The sequence below is a fragment of the Sphaeramia orbicularis genome, chromosome 24 (assembly GCF_902148855.1).
Source record: "Sphaeramia orbicularis chromosome 24, fSphaOr1.1, whole genome shotgun sequence".
Lineage (NCBI taxonomy): Eukaryota > Metazoa > Chordata > Actinopteri > Kurtiformes > Apogonidae > Sphaeramia > Sphaeramia orbicularis.
The window spans coordinates 46,478,391-46,495,038 of record NC_043979.1 but is presented as its reverse complement, the minus strand read 5'-3'; the positions used below and the strand labels follow the sequence as shown (position 1 = coordinate 46,495,038).

At 37.3% G+C, this 16,648-nt stretch overlaps 2 protein-coding genes across 2 annotated transcripts in view; both read left to right on the top strand.

Annotated features, from left to right (window-relative positions):
• Nucleotides 1–3,502, top strand: part of fam184ab (family with sequence similarity 184 member Ab) — a 219,361-nt gene extending 215,859 nt beyond the window's left edge. The window contains exon 20 of the mRNA XM_030128825.1: nt 3,324–3,502. Within this exon, the coding sequence (XP_029984685.1) occupies nt 3,324–3,332 (9 nt within the window). The 3' untranslated portion in view covers nt 3,333–3,502. The remainder of the gene's footprint in view (nt 1–3,323) is intronic.
• Nucleotides 3,503–5,646: 2,144 nt separating this feature from the next.
• Nucleotides 5,647–11,859, top strand: LOC115415303 (putative peptidyl-tRNA hydrolase PTRHD1). The gene is made up of 2 exons (XM_030128826.1): nt 5,647–5,873; nt 11,016–11,859. Exons 1-2 carry the CDS (start codon nt 5,664–5,666, stop codon nt 11,184–11,186), a joined length of 381 nt encoding a protein of 126 aa, XP_029984686.1. The 5' UTR covers nt 5,647–5,663; the 3' UTR covers nt 11,187–11,859.
• Nucleotides 11,860–16,648: the final 4,789 nt, after the last annotated feature.

Sequence of the window (16,648 nt, the reverse complement as noted above, 5' to 3'; positions counted from 1 at the left end):
GGTTTGTCATCAACCTCAGTCTCATTCCAGGTTCTGCATGTAACCCATTGTGTCCACTCGTGTTACATGCAGAACTTGAACATTTAAACACATAAATTAATGATTTTTTCTCAATTTGTTTGAAGATAACATAATGTAAACTGTTTTTAACTCTGCGTCTATAGTATATGTTAAGTCTTTGTTATTAATATTTTTGAAGATAAAGCAGCTGTAATGATAAGACAACTATTTTTATTCATTCATTTATTTATTTAACTTTATTTAAGAAGCATGGAATTGTACACAAAATGAATAAAATCACTCATGACAAAGACATAGAAGATAAATATGTGATATGTCTATTTCATCAACTTGAGCTGTTAATAAAAATACCAAATACTCAATAACTGTCACATTTTTTAACCCTTTAAATGCTGTGTTAGTAATGTAAACAAACCATTTTTTTGGATGCAAAAAACACACAAAAAAATTTTTTTTTTCAATATACTCCATAAAAAGTGGATCACATATTATTTGATTTTTTCATCCTGGCATATGTCGATGATTAACTCCAACACTGGTTAATTTACATGATTATTTTTGGCGCTAGGTCAAATGTTCAAAAATACTAGCATCTGTCACCAAGTGTGCGTAAAATGCACACCTATAAATCAAACTATTAAATATTATATATTGATTTATTTTTCTGCTCTAATTTGATTTTATTTTTGTAAATCCAGGTCAGCCCTAATCATACAGATCAAATGTTAGAAATAGTGCGTTTTACACACACTTGGCAGACAGATGCTAGTCTGGTCATTTTCTTTTGTTTACAATGTTCACAGTTTAGTTGGTGGACAGAATTTTAAAGATCATGCACAAATGAACAACTTTTGAATTCTAATTTTATTTAAACTGTGAAAAATAATATGAAGTTTTTAACAGGAAGTATAAAGTGTGCCTAAAAAGCACACCCGGATACCGGAGGGTTAAGGAATATTTTCAGGACACAATTATCCATTCAGGCAGTTTACTTACTTCAGTCCCATCAGTTTATCCTATTGTCCTGTCAGACATGATCACATTCACACAGCGGTACTGAACTGCAGCCTTCACACTGGAGCATCGTCTGTTAGCAGAAGAAAGTTCATGAACGGCAGCAGAACCGCTTCCACAAATGGAGTATGGAGGCAGGGATGAAGAATTCAAAGTAGAGAGGCTCAAATCTCCCAGCATGCCTCACAACATTTGAATACAGGTGTAAAATTGTGCCGAGTAGATAGTCAGGTCATGTTTGTGTTCATTTGGTGAGTTTGGTGATCGGGTCTGTGAAGGCTGAGGAGAACCCGTACAAACGCCCTCCTGTGATGGAACATCGATGGGACGCAGAACGTGTATTATATAGAACAGGGCTGTCAAACATGCGGCCCACCAAAGGGTCCAGTTCGGCCCCTGGGATGTTTTTGCCAAGTGCAAAAATTCCACACTCTTGAATTGAGTTAAGCAAAAAAAAGTAGCTTGAATTAAGGAAAAAATCTTGAATTAAGCCAAAAAAATAATTTCAATTAAGTAACAAAAATTCTTCAATTAAGACAAAAACAATCTCAGATTTAGCAAAAAAACTTGAATTAAGCCAAAAAAAATCTTTAATTAAGTAAAAAAAATCTTGAATTAAGCCAAAAAAAACCTTCAATTAAATTTAAAAAAATCTTCAATTAAGCCATAAAACAATCTCAGATTTAGCAAAAAATCTTCATTTAAGCCAAACAAAAATCTTCAATTAAGTGAAAAAATCTTCAATTAAGCAAAAAAAAATCTTCAATTAAGTAAAAAAAAAAAAAACTTGAATTAAGCCAAAAAAAATCTTTAATTAAGTAAAAAAAATCTTGAATTAAGCCAAAAAAAACTTCAATTAAATTAAAAAAAATCTTCAATTAAGCCAAAAAAAATAAAAAATTCAATTAAGTAAAAAAAAAATCTTCAATTAAGCCAAAAATAATCTCTGATTTAGCAAAAAATCTTCAATTAAGCCAAAAAAATCTTCAATTAAGTAAAAAAAATCTTCAATTAAGACCAAAAAAATCTTCAGTTAAGTTAAAAAAAAAATCTTCAATTAAGCCAAAAAAAAAAAAACATTTCAATTAAGTAAAAAAAAATCTTCAATTAAGCCATAAAACAATCTCAGATTTAGCAAAAAATCTTCAATTAAGCCAAACAAAAATCTTCAATTAAGTGAAAAAATCTTCAATTAAGCAAAAAAAAATCTTCAATTAAGTAAAACAAAAAAAATCTTGAATTAAGCCAAAAAAAATTTTTTTTCAATTAAGTAAAAAAAAAAACGTTCAATTAAACAAAAAAAAAAACATCTTCAATTAAGTAAAAAAAAAAATCTTCAATTAAGCAAAAAAAATCTCAAATTTAGCAAAAAAAATCTTCAATTAAGTAAAAAAAAAAGTCTTGAATTAAGCCAAAAAAAATCTAGAATTAACAACTTAATTTTTTTTCTTTGCCCTAGTGCACAAAATAACATTAAATTATGAAAACATTTACAAACTATCCTGTAACAATAAAATGTGAATAACCTGAACAAATATGAACAACCTGAAATGTCTGAAGAAAATTAAGTACAATTTTAACATTTTTTCTGCCTGTTCCTCAGTGTTTAGTGTCTGTAGATCTGATCCATAATGCACATGGAGAAATGAGAAGTTGAGGAATAGTATTGTTAAAATTGCACTAAATTTTCTTACGTTTTTTAATTTAAATGTCAGTTTTTTCAGGGTTATTTTTTATTTTATTTTATTTTTTTATTTTGGATAATTTATAAAAGTAACTATTTTCATAATTTAATGGATTTTCCACTAAAACAAAGACAAAAATTTGCAGTTGTCATTATTTAAAGGTAATTCTGTTATTATTTTTCTGGTCCGGCCCACTGCAGATCAAATTTAGCTGAATATGGAACTGAACTAACATGAGTTGGACAGCCCTGATACAGAAGGATTCAAACTATACTCACATATTTGACATAAAAGCAGATCTGTACATAGGCATTTTCTCTGGAAAAGTGCGCTAATCAAACACGGTTATCATGATAATTAGAATTTTAGCTGTAATACTAACTGTCTGCGATTTTTCCACAGTTTATCGTTATACCGGTAATCGTTACATCCTTATCTGGGACACATGGTTTTCTGCTGTTGGTCCAGTTTGAACCTGTTCATGTTTCTGTCTCTAACTGTGTGTTTTTCACTGTCTCCGGTCCTGGTCCTGATCCTGGTTGTGGTCCTGATCCTGGTCCTGGTTCTGGTTCTGGTTCTGGTTCTGGTTCTGCTCTCCTGAAGCCCTCCTGAAATGAAGGACTCCATCGACTCCCCGGACGCTCAGCGCCAGGAGTGGTTCGCCCAGTACTTTTCCTTTTGATCGACCACAAACCTGCAAAACACAAGGATTCAGCATGTCAACCAAAAAATACAAAAAAAATAATAAAATAAAATTTAAAAAAATTATTAAAAATACAAACCAAAAAAAAAAAGAGTTAAAAACACACACACAAATAAAAAAAAAAAAACTGTTCAGACTATTTGTTCTTTATTGTCATTGATAGGTTTGGGATCAATTCGCTTTAGATTCAGTCGACTAAAGCTGTACTTCATGGTCTGATTACGTGTCAATGAAACGCACAGAAGCTGATGTCATGAACTTTCACTTTGGTCCAAATGTGATGATCGTCCATCTGTCGTCGGCTGAGGTGAACCTGAATTGAACCAAATGTCATCACTCTGATCTGATTTGATTGTTATCGATTGTTTTCACTGTGGACGAGTTCGTCTCTTAAGTACAGTGACGACGATCATCAGTATGTTCGATGTTTCTTTGATTAATTCCTTTTTTTTTCTCTTTATTTCTCGGAACTAGAAAAATAAAACTGAGTGGTGCATAATCATGCTGCTAAACGCCATCGTGGGACTCCAGTAAGAAAATATATATAAAGAATATACGGTAGGTTATTGTGCTCATAAAGCATCTTAGACTAGGACGGCTGATCTAAGACCAGCTAGACCCCCCCCACCCCCCGTTCATGGTGGCGTTGGCTGAGGCGCTGCCGATCCTGGGTCAGTTCCCTCGTCGGTTCTGCTGATCCCGGTTCTGCTGATCCCGGTTCTGCTGATCCCGGGTCAGTTCCTGGTTGGTTCTGCTGATCCCAGGTCAGTTCCTCATTGGTTCTGCTGATCCCGGGTCAGTTCCTCATTGGTTCTGCTGATCCCAGGTCAGTTCCTCATTGGTTCTGCTGATCCCGGGTCAGTTCCTCATTGGTTCTGCTGATCCCGGGTCAGTTCCTGGTTGGTTCTGCTGATCCCAGGTCAGTTCCTCATTGGTTCTGCTGATCCCTGGTCAGTTCCTGGTGGGTTCTGCTGATCCCGGGTCAGTTCCTCGTGGGTTCCGCTGATGCCGGTTCAGTTCCTGGTCGGTTCTGCTGATCCCGGGTCGGTTCCTACGTCGGTTCTGCTGATCCCGGGTCAGTTCCTCGTGGGTTCCGCTGATGCCGGTTCAGTTCCTGGTCGGTTCTGCTGATCCCGGGTCAGTTCCTCTTCGGTTCCGCTGATCCCGGGTCAGTTCCTTGTCGGTTCTGCTGATCCTGGGTCAGTTCCTGGTGGGTTCTGCTGATCCCGGGTCAGTTCCTCTTCGGTTCCACTGATCCTGGGTCAGTTCCTGGTGGGTTCTGCTGATCCCGGGTCAGTTCCTGGTGGGTTCTGCTGATCCCGGGTCAGTTCCTGGTGGGTTCTGCTGATCCCAGGTCAGTTCCTGGTGGGTTCTGCTGATCCCAGGTCAGTTCCTGGTGGGTTCTGCTGCGTCTCTGTGAACTAACGGGTCGGGCTGGTTTTAGGGCGGCGCCATCACGGCCGGTTTGTTACAGCTGCGTAGAAGTTCCAGCAGATTTTGGTAGAATCTTCAACTGTTTGTATGGTCGTCTGTCTAAAACACAGATATAATGATGTCTCACCAATTTTAAAAACAAAAATAGCATATTTTATATTTATATTATAATGTGTATGCTTAATAAATAATTATTGTGACATTTATCTGTTTGTCCTGTGGTTTTTTTTTTTACATCAGTGGATGAAACGACGAAGAACATGAACAAGAACAACATGGAACGAATGAATGTGAGATTATGAGACTGAGGAGCGGAGGAAAAAAGACCACTCCTTCTCCTCCTTCTTCAATGTTAGATTGATTTAAAAAGTTAACAAAATGAGAAAAAAGTGAACAAAAATTAAAAAACATAAGCATCAAAATGAGTAAAAACAAAAATATGTGATAAAATTAGTGAAAAATGAACAAAATGAGACAAAATTGATTAAAAAATGAACAAAATAGGCAAGAAAATGGACAAAAACAAATAAGTAGCACAATTAAAAAAGAGGATAGATAGATAGATAGATAGATAGATAGATAGATAGATAGATAGATAGATAGATAGATAGATAGATAGATAGATAGATAGATAGATAATCTCTCTCTCCACTGTTTCTATATTTAATGTGTGTGTGTTGTTCCCTCCTCCTGCCTCCAGGGGGCAGTGTGTGTGTGTGTGTGTGTGTGTGTGTCATATTGCGCATGCTCCACAGCAGTTGAACCGGAACATAAACAGACCACATCCTCTTCCGGTCCGGCTGAACATGGCTGCTTCAGGAGCGGGGTCTCCCGGCCGGCTGGTCCAGTACGTGGTGGTCCGCTCGGACCTGGTCCACAGTCTGTCGTGGCCTCTGGGGGCCGTCATCACGCAGGCGTGTCACGCAGCCACCGCCGCCGTGCACGTGCACTACGCAGACCCGGACACGCAGCGGTACCTGTCCGACCTGGACTGTATGCACAAGGTGGTCCTGGGGGTAAGAGCCGGTCCGACCTGGACTGTATGCACAAGGTGGTCCTGGGGGTAAGAGCCGGTCCGACCTGTGGGAGCCGGTTCACAGGGTGGAGACCGGGTTTAGACTAGGTTTAGACTGGGTGTAGACCATGTTTAGACCGAATTTAGACCAGGTTTAGACCTGGTGGAGACCAGGTTTAGACCAGGTTTAGACTGGGTGTAGACCATGTTTAGACCGAATTTAGACCGGGTGTAGACCAGGTTTGGACTAGGTTTAGACCGGGTGTAGACCAGGTTTAGACCGGGTGTAGACCAGGTTTAGACCGGGTGTAGACCAGGTTTAGACCGGGTGTAGACCAGGTTTAGACCGAATTTAGACCAGGTTTAGACCGGGTGGAGACCAGGTTTAGACCGGGTGGAGACCAGGTTTAGACCAGGTTTAGACTGGGTGTAGACCATGTTTAGACCGAATTTAGACCGGGTGTAGACCAGGTTTGGACTAGGTTTAGACCAGGTGTAGACCAGGTTTAGACCGGGTGTAGACCAGGTTTAGACCGGGTGTAGACCAGGTTTTGGACCGGGTTTAGACTGGGTGTAGACCAGGCTTAGACCGGGTGTAGACCAGGTTTAGACTAGGTTTAGACCAGGTTTAGACTGGGTGTAGACCATGTTTAGACCGAATTTAGACCAGGTTTAGACCGGGTGTAGACCAGGTTTGGACTAGGTTTAGACCAGGTTTAGACCATGTGTAGACCAGGTTTAGACCGGGTGTAGACCAGGTTTAGACTGGGTGTAGACCAGGCTTAGACCGGATGTAGACCAGTTTTGGACCGGGTTTAGACTGGGTGTAGACCAGGTTTAGACCGGGTTTAGACCAGGTTTGGACCGGGTTTAGACTGGGTGTAGACCAGGTTTAGACCGCGTGTAGACCAGGTTTGGACGGGGTTTAGACAGAGTTTAGACTGGGTGTAGACCAGGTTCAGACTGGATGTAGACCAGGTTTGGACCAGGTTTAGACTGGGTGTAGACCAGGTTTAGACCAGGTTTGGACCGGGTTTAGACTGGGTGTAGACCAGGTTTAGACCGCGTGTAGACCAGGTTTAGACGGGGTTTAGACTGGGTGTAGACCAGGTTTAGACCGCGTGTAGACCAGGTTTAGACCAGGTTCAGACTGGATGTAGACCAGGTGTAGGCCAGGTTTGGACCAGGTTTAGACCAGGTTTAGACCAGTTTTAGACCGGGTTTAGACCGGGTTTAGACCAGGTTTAGACCGGGTTTAGACTGGGTTTAGACCAGTTTTAGACCGGGTTTAGACCAGTTTCAGACCGGGTTTAGACCAGTTTTAGACTGGGTTTAGACCAGGTTTAGACTGGGTTTAGACCAGGTTTAGACCGGGTTTAGACCAGGTTTAAACTGGGTTTAGCCCGGGTTTAGACCAGGTTTAGACTGGGTTTAGACCAGGTTTAGACCAGTTTTAGACCGGGTTTAGACCAGTTTCAGACCAGGTTTAAACCGGGTTTAGACCGGGTTTAGACTGGGTTTAGACCGGGTTTAGACTGGGTTTAGACCAGGTTTAGACCAGGTTTAGACCAGTTTTAGACCGGGTTTAGACCAGTTTCAGACCAGGTTTAAACCGGGTTTAGACCGGGTTTAGACTGGGTTTAGACCGGGTTTAGACTGGGTTTAGACCAGGTTTAAACCGGGTTTAGACCAGGTCTAACCCATAAAGGCCCAGTGCTGCTGTTGTGCTGAATTCTGCTCCCTGCTGAAAACTGCATCTCCATCCTGTAGTTGTTTTTTTTTTGTTGCAGTATCTGTTTTATTTATATTTTGTGTGATCTAAGATTTAATTTTTGAAAGTTTTATATACCTTACAGTTTGCACATTCTTTAATATTAAACAGATAAAAACACATAATTGTAATATCTACAGTATTATTAATTACTTGCTACACAGCTGTGATGGTGTTCAGAGGTTGACTAACCCATTCATTTCAGACCCCACAGTCAGAAAGGACACAAATGAATGAGCCGGGGTGGGCCGGGGTGGGCCGGGGTGGGCCGGGGGCGTTGGTCAGCTAATTGGGACAGGGTGAATGTGGTGCACCTTGTCCTCTTCATGGCTGGCTTAGGAAGGGGGAGTGGTTTTCAGCATAAAAATAAAAGCATTACAGCAGGGTATAGCCTTTAAAAAATAGATATTTATTATTCTGGCAGTCAAAACTATTAAAACTCAATGATTTGGTGAATTTTTACACAGTTCAACTTCTACATATAAAGCCAATAAAAATCAACTACCAGCCAACATACAAAAACTATTTGCCCATAGAGAGGGGGGCTGTAACCTGAGGGGATGTGGGAATTTCACAGGAAAGTGTGAAAAGTGTGTGTGTGTCAGTGTGTGGGGTCAGGCTTTGGAATGGGTTGGGGGTGGACCTCAAGCACTGTCCAAATATTCAGAAATTCAAAAAAATGTACAAAGAAATGTTATTTTCACAATATCTGGCTCAAGGAAGGGTGTGATCATGAACTGGATTTTCAGGTTGTTCTATTGTACGGTGTGTGTGTGTGTGTGTGTGTGTGTGTGTGTGTGTGTGTGTGTGTGTGTGTGTGTGTGTGTAAACATGGGGGTACAGATGTGTGTGTACAGCAGTAGACATAAGCTGGTGTGTATGTGACTGTATGTGTGTGTAGAAGTATATGCAGATAATCACAGTCTTATGTTTACAGGGTGGGGAAGCAAAATGTACAATATTTTGAGGCAGGGATTGAAAGACAGTGTATGACCAGTTAGTTTATTGAAAGTCATGAGAATTTATTTGCCACAAGAAAATGTCCATAATAGAAAATGTTTTTATTCTATGTGTCCTCCTTCTTTCTCAATAACTGCCTTCACACGCTTCCTGAAACTTGTGCAAGTGTTCCTCAAATATTGGGGTGACAACTTCTCCCATTCTTCTTTAATAGTATCTTTAAGAAAGTGGACATTGCTGTGTGATGTTCTATTGGTGCATGTTCTAAAACGCCCCAAACAGCAGAATCCAGAGGGTTTAGATCTGGGCTAGAAGGCGGACATAAACATGATTCCCAAAAATTGCTAAAGTTGGATTTGTTGCTGTTGTCAACAAGTGTTTTGGTGTTCTTGTGTAAGATTTTAACTTCAAATCCTATTTTTCTGCATTTCTAACGCTCTTGTTGTCTACCTCAAGTTCAATTGCCATTTTTCTCATGGATTTGGTTGGATCCTTTAGGATTTTGGATTTGAGAGCTTTAATAAAAGCTCTGGTACGTTTTTTGTTGCTTCCTCCACTTCCAGACTTTCTGGTAATAGTTTTGCTCATAGTCATTCTCTTCTTTCCATTATAAACAGTCTTTATGGACACTCCAACTGTTTCTGAAATCTCCTTTGGTGTGACGAGTGCATTCAGCAAATCACACACTCTGACGTTTGTTTTCCTGATTACTCATATGGGCAAAAGTTTCTGAAAAGGTATGGATAATAGTGTTAGGTATGATTATGACATCAGCATATGTTTGGGTTCAAAACAGTTGACGTAGTGCCTGCTGAGAAAAAACAACTACATGTTCCTTGTACATTTGGCTTCCCCACCCTGTATATGCAGTGGTTCAGCACTAACAGTCTGAGGACTGGAATCAGCGGTAGGACTGGATAAGCACTGGCTTCTTCCTACTCCCTTTCAGGCACAACAGTTGTTCTTTTTTTTTCTATTATTTGATTTTTTTTTTGTGTATTGTTTATCATTATTATTATTTTTATTTTGCTATTGTTTGATTTTTTTTATTTGTGTATTATTTATTATTATTTTTATTTTTGTTTCACGTTTTGTATTATGTCTGTGTCTGAAATAAACCAACCTAAACCTAAACCTAGATAAACTTATAAAACATAAACAGTAACTTTTTCAGTCAAATCTCTCATTAAATGACTGTTTCCATGGTAACTACGGAGCCTCTGTACATCCAAATGGGTCATATCTGATGACCATGAAAAGATGAAGAACCAGTTATTGACATGTATCGATAGGATTAACGGATCAGCAGTTATTTAACTTTTTATATTTATTTTATATATTTGTGTCTGTAACTGTTTAATGTACTGCTGCCCATCTTAGCCAGGACACTTTTGGAAAAGACATGTTTAATCTCAATTAGGTTTTCCTGGTGAAATAAAGGTAAATAATAAATAAATAATATCAGTAAATGATTTTGGTCACCAGTGGGTCTCTATGGGTTAAATAATAATTCATATTTACCAGTGTTGGTGTTAATCATTGACATATGCCAGAATGAAAAACAGTTTTTTGTAAAGTAATCCAATTTTTATGTCGTATATTGGAAAAAAAAAAGTTTTTTGCATAAAAAATATAGTTTGTTTATATTTCAAACATAGCATTTAAAGGGTTACAGGGTGGGGAATCCAAATGTACACTGAACATTTAGTTGTTTTTTCTCAGCAGGCACTACATCAATTGTTTTGAACCCAAACATATACTGATGTCATAATCATACCTAACACTATTATCCATACCTTTTCAGAAACTTTTGCCCATATGAGTAATCAGGAAAGCAAACGTCAAAGAGTGTGTGATTTGCTGAATGCACGAGATTTCAAAAATAGTTGGAGTGTCCATAAAGACTGTTTCTAATGGAAAGAAGAGAATGACTATGAGCAAAACTATTACCAGAAAGTCTGGAAGATACTATTAAAGAAGAATGGGAGAAGTTGTCACCCCAATATTTGAGGAACACTTGCACAAGTTTCAGGAAGCGTGTGAAGGCAGTTATTGAGAAAGAAGGAGGACACATAGAATAAAAACATTTTCTATTATGGACATTTTCTTGTGGCAAATAAATTCTCATGACTTTCAATAAACTAATTGGTCATACACTGTCTTTCAATCCCTGCCTCAAAATATTGTACATTTTGCTTCCCCACCCTGTAAACATATGACAGTTCTTGAGTATCTGGTGTTTTTGTGTACAGCTTAAGTTAATAAAATACAAATCATTTAAAAGCTTAAAAACAAATTCTATGTCAAACCTTCTGACATGACTTCAGCGCTGTGCAGATGACACTCTTCTGGAGGTTAAAGGGCTTCTATGGGTCAGATACCAGAGGGTTAAACGTGCGTCTGTGTTTTCAGGCTCCAGATGAAGCTGCTCTGTCCGGTTTATCCCAGACCCTGACTCAGGCCGGCGTGGCCCATAAACTGTGGATCGAACAGCCGGAGAACATCCCCACCTGCCTGGCCCTGAAGCCCTACCCCAAAGACGCCGTCCAACCGCTGCTGCGAAAGTTCAAGCTCTTCAAATGACCCCGGGGGCTACGGACGAACGGGTTGGACATACGGGGGGGGGGGCAGACGCCTGGAGGTAACAGCCATGAGGAAGACGAGGTGTGATGGGCGTCAGAAAACGAAGACTGTTGGACACTACAGCATGTAATGGAACGAAACAGACGCTGCAAATCCTGTAAGAACGTCAGGGTTTTGAGAAAATAAAACAGGAGACGAGGATACATGTGTCTGTAAAAAGAAAAACATACAAGATAAGTTTGAATTGTTGCCAAAAAAATCTGAAGTCTGAAGTTTTAATTCTAATTCTGGGACATTCGTTCACTGTTAAAATAGAAATCCTGCTGGACTGGAGGTGTGGTGCACTTTCTTTGACCACTCCCCCTTTACGTCATCAGCCTAATCTGAATAAATGACCCTGAACTGTGGGGTGTGATGGAAACGCAAAGCACACCGATGACCAGGAATTCTTTTACCCAGGTAAATAAGTTCCTGGTAATAAAAGTTCCTGGTATTTTGATGGAAAAGGGTCTAATGACTTAAATTCCGTGGAATGTGTTGTTTTAAAGCTGAACTCTGTCACATTATCGTCTGCGTTGTCATTTCCTGAACAGGTGAATGAACCGGTGGGTTTACACTTGGACTGTTCACGGTTTATTTTACTTAAATGAATAAAGTCAAATTGGAGAGAGAACTGTTTTTTCGTGATTAGTTGTGTTCAGTTTGGTGAATGTTTTTATAGTGACTGAAAAATTAACAACCAACAGCGTTTCATAGACTGTTCTTTTTCTCGTTTTGTTTTGTTTTGTTTTTTACAGTATATTGTATTTTCTGTTATTTTTAACACTTTACAGGGTTTCTGCGGGTCATTAAAAAACATTAAAAGTCATTAAATAGATTTTGCACCAATTGAGGCCTTAAATGGCATCAAAAAGTATTAAATTCAATCTCCAGAGGCATTAAAAAATTAAATACACTTGATGGAAAAAAGCATTGTTATTCATTATTTATTTTGATTATATTAAGCAGGGGTGTCAAACTCATTTTAGTTCAGGGGCCGCAGTTGGACATGGGCATTAAATCTGTTTAAAGTGGCATTAAAAAGTATTAAAGTAGGTCTTTGGATACCTGCAGAAACCCAGCTTTAGCTCTAGTATCAGTGCAGTCTGTTCTAACAGTTGTACAGTCGTCCATTTGACCCTAAAACTTGACTCTTCCACCATTGAAATGATGGTGAATTAAAAAGGCAATATTCTCCAAACCACATGGGGGCAGTCTTTATAGACCCTGAGCAATACAATGAAAAAAGGATCATAGTTTTAGAACTTGGACTGCTCTGTGATCTCAGAAAGTTAACCTCCTAAGACCCAGCTATGGGCCAAGAGTTTCACAGCTTTATTAAAACAAAACAAAAACAAAAAAAAAACTGTCCACTGCAAAGGATATTCCATAAAATAAAAAAAGCATCTGAAAAAGCTGTTGCATCATGATGTTTCCCATATAGGCAAATATTTAATATTAAAAAAGCTGAAACTTGTACTTTCCTGGGTCTCAGGAGGTTAAATATCTTTATAATAAAGCCATATAAAAAAGAAAAAAAAAATTCAAAATGCATTTCAACTTTAGCCTAATTTTAAGAAATAAAATCAATCTAAAAAAAAAGTCTAGATACTTTTTTTTCCATACGAACAAAAAAAAAAATCAATGAAAAAAAAAAAGGATCATCTTAGTTTTAGAATTTGGATTGCTCTGTGATCTTATGAAGTTAAATATCTTCTCAATAAAACCATATTTAAATAAAATAAAATAAAATAAAATGCTTTTCAATATTAGCCTAATTTTGAGTAATACAATCAATCCAAATAAAATCTAGATACTTTTTTCATATATTTTTTTTTTTTTTTTTTTTTTTTTCATTTTAAAAAAAGTATCTTCTTAGTTTTGGAATTTGGACTTCTCTGTGATCCCATAAAGTTAAATATCTTCTTAATAAAACCATATTTAAAAAAGAAAGAAAGAAAACTCAAAATGCTTTTCAATTTAGCCAAATTTTGAGAAATAAAATCAATCTAAAAAAAAAAATCTAGATACCTTTTTTCATATGAGCAAAAAATATATATATTTATTTTTTCAATTAAAAAAAAGGATCTTCTTAGTTTTGGAATTTGGACTTCTCTGTGATTCCATAAAGTTAAATATCTTCTAAATAAAACCATATTTAAAAAGAAAAAAAAAAGCTCAAAATGCATTTAAATTTTAGCCTAATTTTGAAAAATAAAATCAATCTAAAAACAATCAACTTTTTTTTCATAATTCATGCATGAAAGGGTGAAACTCCATCATTTTGGATAAAACAGAACAAAAATGATCAAACACAGCTTATCTGAACCTTTTTGTCAATTTTCCAGTGAAATAACTGGAAAATAGTTGAGTTTTTATGAAGTGAAAAGCCACAGTTGGACTAAAACTGAAGATTAAAACATCTAAAAGTACCTTTGTCCAGTTTTTATATTTTCATTTGCACTTACAAACCTCCAAAAAAATATGAATCATCTGTTTTCACTCAAACGGACACTTTAAATGATGATAATCTCTTAGTGCTGATCAAAGTAATGAATTAACACGGAAGTTTTTGGGGGTTTTTTTTCAGATTTTCCAAGTATTTGGTCAAAATGTGTGAATGATTTGGATGAAAATCAAACTAGTATCAGGTATTTTGTAGGTTTGAGGTCATGTATGTGTTTATTTATTTATGTCATTCAACCTGTGACATAGATAGAAAGAAGGTAAGAAAATGGACAAAAATGAACACAAATAAGTAGCACAATGAATAAACTGATAGTATTAACATTTTGTTGCTATAGGTAGATGATGGAAAAAGAATGTCAGACTGATTAAAAAAGTAAACAAAATAAGGAAAAAAGTGACCAAAAATGGACAAACGTAAGCATCAAAATGAACGAAGACAAAGAATAAACAGCAAAATTATTGAAAAAAATTTCAAAATTTGGCAAAATTAATAAAAACTGAACCTTCTGTTGCTAGATAATGGCAAAAAATGTCAAACTGATTAAAAAAAGTTAAAAAAAAAAAAAAAAAAAAATTAGGAATAAATTGGCCAAAAATAGACAACATCAAAATGAGTGAAGACAAAAAATAAGCAGCAAAATTAGTGGAAAAATGAACAAAATAGGCAAGAAAATGGACCAAAATGAACACAAATAAGTAGCACAATGAACACATTGATAATATTAACATTTTGTAGCTCAAGATAGATAGATGGATAATGGGAAAAAATGTTAGATTGATTTAAAAAAGTTAACAAAATGAGAAAAAAAAAAGTGACCAAAAATAGACAAACATGAGCATCAAAATGAATAAAAACAAAAAATATGCGACAAAATTTGTGAAAATGAACAAAACAGACAAGAAAATGGACAAAAACAAACAAATAAGTAGCACAATGAACAAAGAGGATAGATAGATAGATAGATAGATAGATAGATAGATAGATAGATAGATAGATAGATAGATAGATAGATAGATAGATAGATAGATAGATAGATAGATAGATAGATAGATAGATAGATAGATAGATAGATAGATACTTTATTCATCTCAGGGAAATTTACAGAATAATGAAATTATGATTCATAGGATGGAAACAAAACATTTAACAAAGAAAACAAGATGGAAGATACTGTAATAAATAAATAAATGAATATATAGGAGGAGAAGAAATGACTGAAATGTAAACATGCATTTTTTTTAAATAATATGTCTTATATTGTTTTCATGTTATTATATTTTACATAAATGGATGTAGGCTGTTCATGTTAAGTTTGTGAAATTCAGTTCTTGTGATGGAAGATGATGGTACACATGAATAAAATGCAGCCCACATGACCCACAGGACAGTTTAAAGCTCATCCATACCTACCCCAGGTGACAGTTTGTTTGTGTGTATATATGTATACCAGTCTGTTTTCACTCCCTCCACCTGTAACACTGCTGACCTTTCCCACATTTCCAAGCGTCCGTTTGCCGTTTCACCTGGTTTGGCGAGGGGCCCAGTGTGACCTGACCATGTTTCTGTCATGTAGTGATAAACAGCTGAACTCTGCCACCCCACACACTACACATGTTCAGGAGGAACCGGTTCATCTGAAGAGGACAGGGAGCATTCAGGGCAAACCGGGTTCAGATCAGTTCAGTTTGGATCAGTTCAGTTTGGATCAGTTCAGTTCGGTTCAGATCAGTTCAGTTTGGATCAGTTCAGTTTGGATCAGTTCAGTTTGGATCAGTTCAGTTTGGATCAGTTCAGTTCAGTTTGGATCAGTTCAGTTTGGATCAGTTCAGTTTGGATCAGTTCAGTTTGGTTTATTTCAGTTTGATTCAGTTCTGTTTGGTTCAGATCAGTTCGACTCAGTTTGGATCAACTCAGTTCAGTTTGGTTTAGTTCAGTTTGATTCAGTTTGGTTCGGTTCAGCTCAGTTCAGTTCTGTTTGGTTCAGTTCGGTTCGGTTCAGCTCAGTTCAGTTTGGTTCAGTTCAGTTCAGTTCAGTTTGGTTCAGTTCAGTTCAGTTTAGTTCGGTTCAGTTCAGTTCGGTTCAGTTCAGTTCGGTTCAGATCAGTTCAGTTCGGTTCAGATAAGTTCAGTTTGGATCAGTTCAGTTTGGATCAGTTCAGTTCGGTTCAGATCAGTTCAGTTTGGATCAGTTCAGTTTGGATCAGTTCAGTTTGGATCAGATCAGTTCAGTTTGGATCAGTTCAGTTTGGATCAGTTCAGTTTGGATCAGATCAGTTCAGTTTGGTTTATTTCAGTTTGATTCAGTTCTGTTTGGTTCAGATCAGTTCGGCTCAGTTTGGATCAACTCAGTTCAGTTTGGTTTAGTTCAGTTTGATTCAGTTTGGTTCGGTTCAGTTCAGTTCTGTTTGGTTCAGTTCGGTTCGGTTCAGCTCAGTTCAGTTTGGTTCAGTTCAGTTCAGTTCAGTTTGGTTCAGTTCAGTTCAGTTTAGTTCGGTTCAGTTCAGTTCGGTTCAGTTCAGTTCGGTTCAGATCAGTTCAGTTCGGTTCAGATCAGTTCAGTTTGGTTTAGTTCAGTTTGATTCAGTTCTGTTTGGTTCAGTTCGGTTCGGTTCAGTTTGATTCAGTTCTGTTTGGTTCAGTTCAGTTCGGTTCAGTTTGGATCAACTCAGTTCAGTTTGGTTTAGTTCAGTTTGGTTCGGTTCAGCTCAGTTCAGTTCTGTTTGGTTCAGTTCGGTTCGGTTCAGCTCAGTTCAGTTTGGTTCAGTTCAGTTCAGTTTGGTTCAGTTCGGTTCGGTTCAGTTCAGTTCGGTTCAGTTCAGTTCAGTTCAGTTTGGTTCAGTTCAGTTTAATTCAGTTCTGTTTGGTTTAGTTCGGTTCAGTTCAGTTCAGTTTGGTTCAGTTTGGTTCAGTTCAGTTCAGTTTGGTTCAGATCAGTTCAGTTTAGTTCGGTTCA

What these genes read in the sequence shown, in the direction of transcription:
- LOC115415303 (XM_030128826.1), top strand. Translation starts at nt 5,664, where the DNA reads ATGGCTGCTTCAGGAGCGGGGTCTCCCGGCCGGCTGGTCCAGTACGTG. An exon ending in TGCACAAGGTGGTCCTGGGG is followed by an intron (nt 5,874 to 11,015) that starts GTAAGAGCCGGT and finishes CTGTGTTTTCAG; the next exon opens with GCTCCAGATGAAGCTGCTCT.